This window comes from Columba livia, chromosome 11 (genome assembly GCF_036013475.1).
Source record: "Columba livia isolate bColLiv1 breed racing homer chromosome 11, bColLiv1.pat.W.v2, whole genome shotgun sequence".
Lineage (NCBI taxonomy): Eukaryota > Metazoa > Chordata > Aves > Columbiformes > Columbidae > Columba > Columba livia.
The window spans coordinates 7,566,216-7,578,811 of NC_088612.1; the positions used below are offsets into that span (position 1 = coordinate 7,566,216).

General features: G+C 38.6%; 1 protein-coding gene across 19 annotated transcripts in view; it reads left to right on the forward strand.

Moving 5' to 3' along the window:
- Positions 1–12,596, forward strand: part of MCTP2 (multiple C2 and transmembrane domain containing 2) — a 147,486-nt gene that overhangs the window by 79,881 nt on the left and 55,009 nt on the right. For all 19 annotated transcript variants that reach the window (XM_065076637.1, XM_065076634.1, XM_065076636.1 and 16 more), the window contains 4 exons: positions 3,281–3,467; positions 4,359–4,452; positions 7,638–7,740; positions 9,707–9,809. In XM_065076637.1, coding sequence (XP_064932709.1) covers positions 3,281–3,467; positions 4,359–4,452; positions 7,638–7,740; positions 9,707–9,809 — 487 coding nt within the window. The remainder of the gene's footprint in view (positions 1–3,280; positions 3,468–4,358; positions 4,453–7,637; positions 7,741–9,706; positions 9,810–12,596) is intronic.

Sequence of the window (12,596 nt, forward strand, 5' to 3'; positions counted from 1 at the left end):
AACTGCAGATTGGGTAATAAAATCCAACTCCATGGCTACTGGTAAGAGGCTAATATCAGAACCTGCTAGTGAAATTTTAACATTTGATTCCCTGATAAAGTGAAGCAAATAATTTAACCTCAGATTTACTGTTCTCAAGTAATATTTCCCTGCAAAATGAATGAAAAAGGGGGGCAAAACAGTTTGGCAAATGAAGATGAGGGCTGTAAGTCAAAAGAAGAGTCTTAAATGAAAACTAAAGCTGTGGTGTAATTCTTTACAGGACTAGAGGTTAATATAGAGGTGTAGACCTCAATATTGATCAAGAGGAGGAAGGAAAGTATTTAATTAATTGTGGCTTAGAAAAAAAAAAGTTATACATTTGTGTGCACAATGCACCCATCTTACAGAACTGTGTCTCCGAAAGACAGGTCATGTATATAGGCATATGTGTGAAAGCTTATACCTGAGTTTAATATGTGATGTAGCAAAAGATGACAACAAGAAGAGCTATCCTGTTCTGAAATAGGATTACTATGCTGAGAATTTAACTCAGGAGATAATTTCTATCACCTAAATTACAAATAATCTGAGAGTCTTGCCCTTTGCATTCAGATCAGCAACTTTTGAGCAAAAAGTGGATTATCTGCATTAGTTTTATACTTTGCCCATCACCATAGTATCTTACCACTTCCCTGTGAAATAATTATCTGTAATAAGATCTTGCAGATAGAAAGCTGAGAAAGAAGGAAAATAAGAGTTTCTGTTTCAGGAGGACTGGGAACTAGTTTGGAAATCACTAGACTCATTTTAATAGTGTAGAAGCGTTTATGTGGAAACTGCTGAAATTAGACAGCAAATTGAATGTCTAATTGTTTTACTAAGCTGCATGCTTTGCAGTCTGATAAATTATTTTGTATAACCTAAATGAAACAAATTTTTGTTTTTCTTAAACCTTTTGCCATTTGCAAGTGCAAATGTGGGTTTTTCTTTACAGTTCCTCAAAAGAAAATACAGAGACATACCATCACTTTGAGTGAACACAGATGTTTTAAGAAAGTTAGTTTGCATGGAAATCAGACATGATTTGAGGAAGAAATGCTTATACTCTACCTCCTGCTGTTTTCCCTTCCACATGTGCATCCCTCCTACCCCTGTGCCCTTATACTCGATCTTTTATTTGACCTTTGGCTAATGAAATCCTTTTAATAAGAAAAACAATTCCGATTCACAAAAACAAGCTGGAATTATATTTAACTTTGCCTGTGAGATACAAGATATTTCTGAGCTTATCTGTTGGTGGGAGATGCACCGTTGTCTCTTCTTTCTTACTCCATGGAAAAGTTCCTAACGTAAGAAAAGCAACTGCAGCTCTTTGTAGCTGTGGACAGTGGTGAGTGGGTGGTGTATGAAAAGCTCATGTGGGAGATGTGGCCTGTATTGCCAGTTGAACCACAGACTGCCTGGGTGACCCCGAGTTTTACCTTCTTCTTACTTCAGTTTCTTCATCTGTAACAAAACAAACCCAAACCAAGACAAGAACCCAAGATAACGATACATTCCCCCTTTTACACTGATACCTCAAGTATCAGTAAAACTGCTGAGAAGTAACTGTGTTAATGCAGCCAAGGTGATGTTGACCTCCAGCATGGAAGCGATAAGGTCTTTTTTTCTCAAATGCTTGCCTTTTTTGTGTGTGTGTATGTGTTTTGTTTTCTTTTCTGCTGTATCTTCTCTTGTCATATCTTTTTGAAGAGTCTGGGCATAGCAATGAGCTTTAAATGCAACCTCTCACACTTGGAAATTGTGTTGAGAGGCAGCCTACATGCCGAACAGTGTTGGTACTCTTCCTGGTTTATTTTTTTTCTCTTTCAAAGCACTTGAAAGCAGTTAATAAGAGTAAACTTGCAACCTGTTGTATATTCAGTGTGGTGAATAGTGAAGAGCACACTTAAAGCAAAGTCATCCCCATTGATTTTGGTCAGAAGATGCTCACAAAAAGAGCTGTGTTTTAATACACGGAGCTACTGGATGACTTACAAACTCATCAGAGCAATGGCTTTTAGTTCATAACACAGCTTCTTGGGTTTTCAGCCTGAAATGTTTTGGGATTATTTTTTTTCACTCCTCTTAGCATTCACAGAAAATAGGCTGTTAAGAAGCGGAAAGCATGCAATTTATAGCAGATGGGTATAAACCGCTCCAGCTCTACTACTGGAATGGGATCAATCAGGAACACTACATGCACCATTTATCCAGAAGAAACCCACCTGGGGGAACCCTGTGGAATTTTAGCCTATTAAGACAACACCTTAGCAAGTTTAGTTTAAATAAAAACTTGTCAGCAGGCATTAAGCGGAGCGAAAGCCCTCACTCTCCATCATCCGCTTGCAGTCCCTTTGAGGAATGTGTCTCCCCTCACACTGTGGCAACAAAGCTTCCCTTTCCTTATTTTTGTTTTTTCCTATTTTTTAATCTGTAACTTTTGTTTGGCCTGTTCTTGAAAGCCAAGACCCACAGAGGTTCAAAAAAGTTCCACTCCATTTACTGGACTTCTAAGTAGAACGCATTTAGCCGAGCCAAGTTGCTTTTGGTTGCATTTAACCTCTCCTTTCGCATCTAACCGGCTGTCTAGTGATCTCTCTCTGTTTTAGCCTATATTTGTCTTTTATTATTGCCTCTTTATGAATATTTCTCTTTTTTCCTTATCTTTCGGAGGAAGTATCAGGTTAATGATACATATTATGTACCAAGCGTGGGGGGAGACTTTTAAGATAATCCCTCCCTTTGGGAAATATAACAGTACGCTGAAAATGCAGCTCTAGTAAGGCTTGTAAAGGAGACTGGGGCATACAGTATAATGTAGCATAAAATGGAGTATGTGACTTTAAAGAAACTAATCTATTTTAGTCTAATGCTTTAAATTTTGCATTTGCCCCTTTTCTTTTCCCCCAGGTGAAATAAAATTGCATTTCCAATCCATCAGAAAGCACTGGGGGATTTTAGAGGGGAAGTGAGGCAGGCCAGAGTTAAATTTTCCTACTGTACTTGCAGCCCAAACCTTTTACCTCTGCTTACTAGTAGGTGAACCAGAAAGCAAAACTTGACTGTAAGTGCAATAGAAACTGGCTAATTGGTTTCCCATGTTTGATTTTGAAATGCTTTTTTTTTGCATTCTTTCCATCTTGAACAAGCAAGAAGTTTTGGTGCCTGCTTGCTACTGAAATCAATATAAATGTTGCTTTATTTTTTCCTTTTCCAGCTCTTTTTTTCATATTAATCCTTGGCAATGTCATTCTAGGTGCCAAGTTGACATTACTGCCCTGCCGATGAAGCAGACCAATTGCTTAGAGCTGCCACTGGAAAAACATCCAGGGTCCCTGTTAATGTTGGTTGCTGTTGCCCCATGTACAGGAGTGTCCATTTCTGATCTGTGCGTCTGCCCTTTGGGAGACCCCAGTGAACGGCAACAGATTGCACAGCACTATGTGAGTTTGCATTTTTTTTTTTTCTTCCTTTTTTTTCTCCTTTAGTTTTGAAAGTAGTCAAAATTGCAGGAAAAAAAATAATCCAGTCATAATAACATATCTCCTATCAGAGAAAACTATTACGTGGCATAGTTATTATGTTTAGAATGACAAGGAGGTTGACTGGGCAGATAGACCCAGGCAATTTGGCTGCTTGTATTTGATGAGTTTTAAACTAATATTTTTCTTTGCAAACTTGAATTGTGTCAAGATATTATCATGGGGAATGAGACACACTGAATATCATGGAGAAATCCTAGTATACTTAGGTTTCTTTCTTCCTTCGAGAAGGACATATTCTGGACTTGGAACTGTTGGAAGATGGAAACCCTATGATGGCCTCCACACCTTAATCCTCAAAAGCTGGGCAAGAAAGAATGAGCATGTATCTCTCTAAAATGGGGCACAAGATAGAGACACAAGGAATTTGAACACCACAAATCAAAGCTACTTTTGAGTACAGATTCCCCACTCCCAATTTGAGGGTGCTGCTTTCCTGACCCATGCTGCCTCTCCATATCTACCTATGTCCCATTTTCTGTTTTAGTTAGGAGATAATAATTGCATAAACACGCAGGGCTCCTCTCAGTCTCCACCGTAAAGCTAAGGTGTTATTTATGTGAATGGAGAATTTCCTTAGGAACAGGTAGCTTGGGATAGTTGTGAACTCATGGGGTCATGATGCAGTGAGGCTGGGAATAGTGGAGATATATTTTGGGTCTATCAGCTGCTGAACTGAAACGCTGAAGAAATAGTGATGGATATAAAAATGTAAGTCACTTAGTTGTTCAATATTTTCTATTTCTTATCGAATTAAAACCAAAATACATCTTTATGTTTCCCTCCTCACAGAGTATAAAGAATTCCTTTCGAGACATAAAGGACATTGGTTTCTTACAAGTCAAAGTTTTAAAGGCGGTGGACCTACTGGCAGCAGATTTTTCAGGTATTTTATCTCTATTTTTCAAGCATATGATGCTATAATATACTGTGAGTGCCATAATGTATTGCGAGTGCTACTTAGACTTTGTGCAGTACTGTCAGTTGATCAAGGAAAAGTAAATTTCTCATCATTTCTCCAGTGGTGAAGCCTCCCTCAGGGAACTGAGATACCCAATGGTTTTGACTCCCAAAAGTAAGCGGGAATGTCCAATGGACGGAGATCTGATTTCCCCTTCAGATCTGAGCGGCGTGGCCAATAACTCAGCACATAGCATGGCGTGCTGTTGTATTTTGCAGTAGGAATATGTGAAATAAGAGTTGATATAAAGTGATGGTGCCTGCAGAGCAGCCTCCCCATCTTTTAACGGGTGCCTTGTGAGATTGTGAACGAGACTTGAAAGATTTTTGGGGGCATCTGACACAGTGCTGAGTGCGTGGGTTTGGGTGGTGCTGCAGGCTGTCACCCGAAAAAGAAAGTTTACCAGCGATGGGGATGCGAGTGTCATGGTATCTCCTACAGCTTGTTTGAGACTTTTATTTGAGATGATCTTTTTGATGTTCCAAGAAAAGGATGGATTTTTCCATTGAGCTGTACCTCAAATTGTGCTTGGTCCCAACAGCAATAGACACTAATACATTTTAAAAATACAATTTTTTATTGTTTCTCCAGGAAAGGTCTAGGGAGTCAATACTTCTCTGTAGCGACTGCATGGATATAATTATTTTTATCATCTTCTCCAGGATTCTGGAGAAGTTTTAATTCCCCTCTGTAACTTGCAGCAGCCCGTAATTCACAGACACAGCATTGTGTATTGGATATTTGCCGACAGTCATTTTTTTGAGATAACTTGTTGAAAAATGCAGGAAAGATGCTAGCGAGAAACCACTTTTGCCCCATTCCCTCGTATTCATGAAGAGATTGTAATGTAAGGGAATGTTGCTTCTAAAATCAGGACCAAAGGATAAAGCTCAAGATTAATCACAACACTATTTCAGTTTCAATTTGCTGCTTAACCCTGCAATAGAAAAAAAACCCAACAGTTACTGCAGACAGCAGTACTTTAAAGAACTGAAGAATTTAATTTGAAAACAAACAAAACACCTGCCAATAACAAAAGGTAGCTTGTAGAGAAATGCATTTCTAAACTGGCATAATGTATACATCTATAGGAATCCAGGAGTGTAACTGCACCTTACTGACAAATTTGATAAGGACTGTACCACAGCAAAGCAGAACCTTTGGCAAACAGCAAGGCTGGGGCTATCTAGAAATATGTGAGGTTTTAATATAGATAGTATCCCAGGAAGGAGCTGAGCCTGGCAGGTTATTTACCCCTTGGAAAACTTCACTGACACTAATGCGTTTTCATCAGTGATGGATTTGGCCCCCTTTCCCTCAATACTTAAACAGGAGCACGTGAGTGGATAATGAACATTGGAAGAGACACGCAGGTTCTTGATTCTGCAATTCAAAGACTTTTCATACAGAGTATGTGACACACATTCCTTGTGCATAGCGCAGAATGAAATTCTGCTTAAGTAAAAGGTTACTCAGTCTGTCATTATATTCAAAATAACCCAGGCTTTGAGCCTGATTCATGAAGCAAATGACAAATTGTTTTTCAATGGCAGTGCTGAAAATATCCTGGTATTATGCTGTAATAGACCCACCAAATTGCAAAAGGATGCAGCCATTTTAGGTAAAAATAGCATAATTTCTGATCGTGAAATGAGAGACATAAAGATTAATTATCTGTTCTGAGCCATTCATAAATGATTAGTGCAGCAATTATGGGCTTCCATAATAGAGCCCTCCTAGAGCAGTGCCATATTTCCTGCATTGCCAGGGAGACTGCTCAGATTTACTGTTATTGATAAAAGTAAATTCAAAATCCAGCTACAAATCTGATAAAGGGAAAATCACAGAGACAATAAGAGGTACAAAGATGTCCAAGGGTTAATAGAGGAGCAGTACAAGCAGGTAACGTTCCCTCCTGGTCCTGTCCCACAGCAGTCACAGGTCTTGGGTGAGTGAACCTCTGCAGATCAGTCATCTGATGACAAGTATAATGTCACCTTATACGTTTTTACTTATTCCCATAATAAAGATTGGACTTTGGTGTGACTGGGATTTCTGTTGTCAGTTCATTATACATTGGCACTATAGATTTTAATTCCAAGTTTTTAGCATACTGTGATAACAGCTATCAGAAAGCAACATAGTATCTGCTTTGGCTTTGAACAGTGTCTTGAAATCCATGTTTTCCATTTGATGTAAATTTTAGGCTACTTTCCACACAGATACATCAGGTATGTAGAAGCTCTTCAGCCACAGCTAGCACAGTTTGAGCTTTTCATACTTTTATATTCCTAGGTAATAGTTTTGTTGATGTGAAAATGACTTTTTCTGCTTTGTTGGATGTTTTCTGTGTATGCATGAGAGTTCTCCTCAAACACTGCATTTGCTCACTGACCAAAAAATAGCATTCAGAATACCAAATTATACAGTGGGATTGTTTTTGGCATATACCAGTTTGCATTTCAAGCAGTTTCTCTGAAAGGCTACATGTATTTTCCACGCTTATCAGAGAATGGGAACGTAAGCTGAAAAGGAGCAGACTAATAGATTCCAGTAATACACATGATCTTTAAACTTTATCAATATTGACTAGTTAATATCCACTGTTTACATAGTGGAAAGGTTCCTGTTTAGTTTAGAAACTTCTCAGAGTAAGAACCTTACGAGCTTTGCATTAATAATACCAAAAATAAGCATGAAGAAAAAGACAGTTTTTTTAATAAATATCTTGTTTGTGTGCTATGTAAATCACTGCATTGGTGTCATTGAGTTGCCTACATAAAAGTTAGGCTGGAGTGTCTGTGCCTGAGTTATACATGAGCACTGAAGATGCGATTAAATCAGGTATTAGAGTGAAGCCACCTGAATGAGTTACAAGATATGTATGTTAGAATTTCTAGAACTGAGGCTGCATGGGAGATATTGTTTATTTAGCAAATCATTCCATCAGAACAAGGCAATTTGTGGTTGTCTTAATGGATCTTACTTCTATTTGACCAATCACTTTCTCAGCCCTACTGCAAAGAAAGCATGTGCATGCTAAATATAACAACTGATCCACTTCATTTTTTTTTCTTTTTTCTTTTTTCCTCAATCTGATCTTTCCCTAGGTAAAAGTGATCCTTTCTGTGTATTAGAGCTGGGAAACGACAGTCTTCAAACACACACTGTTTACAAGAACCTCAATCCAGAGTGGAACAAAGTTTTCACATTGTAAGTGGATTGCTTTTGAACGCATGCTGCAATACCAAACAGTTAGCAGCTTAACTGGAAAAGCTGTCGACTTTGGGAAAATAGAAAGGTCAAGTTGAAGATAAGTGATTTTTTCACAGTCAGGGTGGATGTTGGAGAAATATCAAATATAACTCAATTAAAGCCTTTTGCCTTTTACTAGTTCTTACGTGGAGTTTATTAATAGAAGTCATTAAAAGAAAAATTACTGTGATATTTATAGGAAGAATCACGACTAGACATAATGGAGTCATAGCTGGATCCAAGAGGTAATGTAACAGAATGTAGAGACCAGATACCCATGCCTACATTTTTCATAATTTAAAATAAAATGTTTCCTGCTAGAATCCTTGTTTGATTTGTGAGCAAGCAGAAAATTAGAGCTCACGTTGTTCCTGGTATATCTTCTGAATTTAAACTAGTCAAACACAGCGTAGCCCAAAATAGGATCTTAAATGCTTATGGAAATAAAGGTATTATCTTTTTTTTGGTTACTTTATTAATAACAAAAGTGATAATTTAGGTGCTGCTTTTTGACAGCACTATTCTTTAATCTTGGTTTTTGTGAATAACTGAGATAACTGGTTCCAAGACTGTAGTAGTGTGTGGCAAGGAAGGCAAGGAGTGGCAATGGAGCATTTATGACATTCTCATCTGTCCACTGGAAGAACAATTTGAGAACTATGTACTTCTTGCAAAAGCAACATTTGTAAACACTGGGCTGGATGCAAACACAATACAAAGTATCTGATCTCTTTGACAGAAGTACCTTGCCAGATTTCTGTTTAATTCATGGCTGCAGCTGAATGTGTGTCTGTTGGAGTCCTTTCTCTTACTTTGTCTGTTCTCAAGAAGTTTCTACTCATCACTGTTTATTCTGAGATTGCGCCAGCAGATGAGTCTTGTCGGATGTTCTGCCAACAAAATAGATCTAATAAGGATCCAAAATTATTTAATTTAAAAAGAGAGTTTGCCTCTATACTTCCTGTGGGTCTCAGAAAGGTCAGCTGTGGACTTTCTCTAACTTCTATTGCTGTTGCATGGCTAATGCAAGCACCAGAGCTGCAGAGCCAGTCAGGCTCTCGCATCTCTCCTTAGATTTTTGACCATTTAAAAAACTTCAGTTAGGCACCTTAAAAGCTATTGATTATTTAGATTTGTTTTGGAGCAGAGGGGATTGTTTTGAGTAGATGAACCCATTTCAGTTGGAGTGCTCAATACCACCAGAGAGCCCTTCCATCATATTTGGATTTTCTGCAGCACACGTATCTGTGTGTGTCTCTGTGGGATTTTAGTATTTTGTACCACCAGTAACTATATCATATGGAAAATTATAATGGCTTGGAGAGGAATATGGAAATATCGTTACAAAAGTGACAGGTTTCAATGTATTTTGAAGTCATAATGTCTTGGAAAAAATGCATTTCATGGTGGTTTGGCTGCCACTAGTGCCCAGGTCACATCACAGAATGTGCTACACCTGCTAGCTAGAGGGACAACCAGGGGTTGTTAGGTTTTTGGGTTTTTTTTGTAAGCAATTGGTTTTGTTAGTACCTTAAAAGGGGGATAATTGTTCAATAATTGTTCAAGTCAAATGAAGTTACATAAGTTTCGATTCTTCAATTATTTCTTTAATGCCCTGAAGTGTGGTTTTGAATCCAGCCCTTAACCTCTTCCCGTCACCAGAGCTTTGTCTGTTGGAGAGCCGAATCACTGTCTAGTAGTTATTTTCTTCCCCTAGTTATGGGACTGAAACATGAGGGGAAAACTCAGGGAATACTCATAATTTGGTTCATTTTGGGGGGGAATTGAATTAAATGCTAGTTTGATACTCCAAGGTAGTACAAACTTAATTAGTAAAACATTATTCTCAGATCTTTGTGGAGGAGACTGTGTGCATGTGTATCAAATATTACTGGTTTTAATGTGTCTGCACTTTTTGTTGCAGCCCTATTAAAGATATTCATGATGTTCTGGAAGTGACAGTGTTCGATGAAGATGGAGACAAACCCCCTGATTTTCTTGGAAAAGTTGCCATCCCTTTGCTGTCTGTAAGTTACCTTTGCCACGTATATCATTCAAATGTTGATGGTTTTGCTGGGAAGGAGAGGCATTTCTTTTCCCTGTAGCACAAAGCAACACAGATTTAGAAATACAGAGGTTTTGTGATCTATATGTGCCTTAGTTGGCAGTGTTTATAGTTCTCCTTAGTGTAACGAGCATTGCCAAACCATTTTAGTACGAATTCGGTTGATTGTAAAGAAAATTGCAGAAGTGTCTGTACTTCATCAGTAATATATGCCATGTAGGTCTGAAAACATAATTGAGTTGTTCTGTATGTTTCCACATCATCTTCTGAAGGTAACATTTTAAGCATGTCTTTTGTTCTGTCTTGCTTCTTTTTACTCCAAGAAAGTAATTGCACTTCACAGTAGGATTGACTAGAGATAGCTGTTGTTATTGGCACAGCCGAATAAAATTACCTAAAAGGGGTGTTTTCTACTCCGTAGTGCTTTTAAAGATGGGTGGTTTTTGTTCTGTAAACAAATATGTGAAGAGTGAGTGCTACCATGGGAGTGTAAAATCAAAACTGGAAACAAAGTGAGCTCAGGGGAAAGTGGTTGCTCTGGAGATTAAGGAGAGTTGAAGCTTTTTCAGAAATGGTCAAAAAGGCCAAGCTAGAGAGAGGGGAACGTAAGAGGGTCATTAAAAAACATTAATAGAGAAATGGAGGGAAAGCAGCTTTGTGTTTGGAAAGACTGATAATAATTTTGGAACAAGGCTGGGGGTAATAGAGTAAACCAGATGAAAAGAATGTGAACAGCTCCATGTGTATGTGAAATAGCATAGAAGATTCTGGTAACTTTTGCAGTAAAGCTTGAGAAGAACTTTCTAGGCTGTGTCTTTTTTTAAATCAATGAGTAGATGAGGCTGGAAACACCACGGGACTCTTGTGCTCATGTAAACACGTTTAACTGTAAGCATGTGGGTTTCCTTGGGTTTTGAGGCGGTAGGTTCGCTATGCGGAGGAGAGGGCACAACATGTATTTATGCACTGAGCCCTGTACAAACACTCATGCTCGCAATATGTAACATGATTCAAGTGATCCATGCAGTAGTGAGATGCTTTCAGTAATGCACAGTGTGAGGCTGTGGGTCATAGTGCTCTTGAATAGGCAGCCAGTGAATCCTGATCGAAATTATAGTTGCAGTATTGTTTTGAAACATCTCTGTGTAAGCGTCTTCACCTCTGCAGGAAGGCTGGCACACATCTCTCACGATAAGGCGAGAGTTTGAATTTGAGTTCTAGAGATGGGCTGCTGCAGGAAGGCAGCATTGCAATAGTGGGTTAGTGGGGCTCTGTCTTAGCAAAGAATGGACAAATTGGAAGCTTCTGGAAGGAAAGATCCCATCTGATCAAAGGGACCCATATAAACCCTGCGGAGTCAGCATAGTTTAGGTAAGGGACCAATCAAGGTCAGAGAGGGGAGCTGCAAATATTTGATGTTTCCAAATAAATAATAAACTGCGCAGAAATCTCTCCAACTGGCTTAGAGGATATGATCCCAACCTAAGGAGTGCTTTATAGTGGTAAAGAAATACGCCAATGTGCTCCAGTTTTGTTGTTATTTTGTCTATATAAGCGTACTTCTTGTGTATGTGAATTAAAAGCAATGTGGCTTCTGAATCTCTTCAACAAAGCGTGTTTATTTTCATCCACCGTGTGCTCTTTTCAAGTTATACTGGAGTCCAGAACAGAGGAACTCCTGCAATTCGGGGATAAGAAGAGCCTAATCTATAGAAACTTGAGTAAATACTGGGCTTTCAGTGCCCTACACACCATCGTGTGCTTTGCAGTCCTCTTCCCTCTGTGGCTCAGACTGCATGTTCTGTTTGAGGCCGGGGGTATTTTAGATTGTTTGTCTGTTTTAGTGACTTGAGTTGTCACTCTCTCTAGTTTTAGACCAATGTTAGTGAGTTGGGCATGGAGGGTGATTTGATGTTTACGGGAGGGAAAAAAAACCCACCCTCTTAGCATCTTTTATTCCATTTTTGATCACTTTGTTAATTTTTCCCCAAGTTCTCGTATCTCTGATGTTCCTGGAAGAGAGTGGCTGGAGCAGCTGCTCTCCTGCAGATCCAGCGCTTGCCAAATGGTCTGTGTGATCGGCAGCAGGCTGTGTGGGCTCACAGTGAGAAGATGTTAGATTTGGATTTTCTGTTGATTTTATAGGCATTTGTCAAGTATCCCTCAGGAAGCATGTAACAAGGCAGAGGAAGGGAGTGCATGTGTGTGGTAATGTCCAAACTATTCAGCGTAGGGTTTTCTTTTGTCCAAGGTTTGAGACAAAAAAAATAAAATGAAAATTGTTTATGCTTTCCCTTGCCAACTGATCTTCCTCCTTCCTGTCTAAACTTCTCTGCCTCCTATTTCAGTCAAATCTAGTGTAAATATATTCATCTCTGCTTCTGATTAAAAAACATTTTGCACCTATTAACTTAGTCTGCTCAGACAGAGAACTGCAATTTTCTAAGCTCTCTTTCTTGAAATCGGAATTTCAATGTATGTTGTCATTTTGACTATAAATTTGAATGTATCCTTTGAACCATTTAGTTAAATATGCTAAAAGAGAACAATAGTTTAAGACTCAAGGAAGCCTTACAAATCATATAGGTTTAATTTCTCCTAGGTAATCAGGCCTAATATTTACCTTGCATTAAATTCCCTTTTGAAAATGAAAATGCCTTCCTCCCCCCCTGTTAAAAATGCACAAGTTTGACTTGTGAGCTGTCAGCACATGAAGTAAGTTTACTTCAGGAATTGTTCATGGATGACT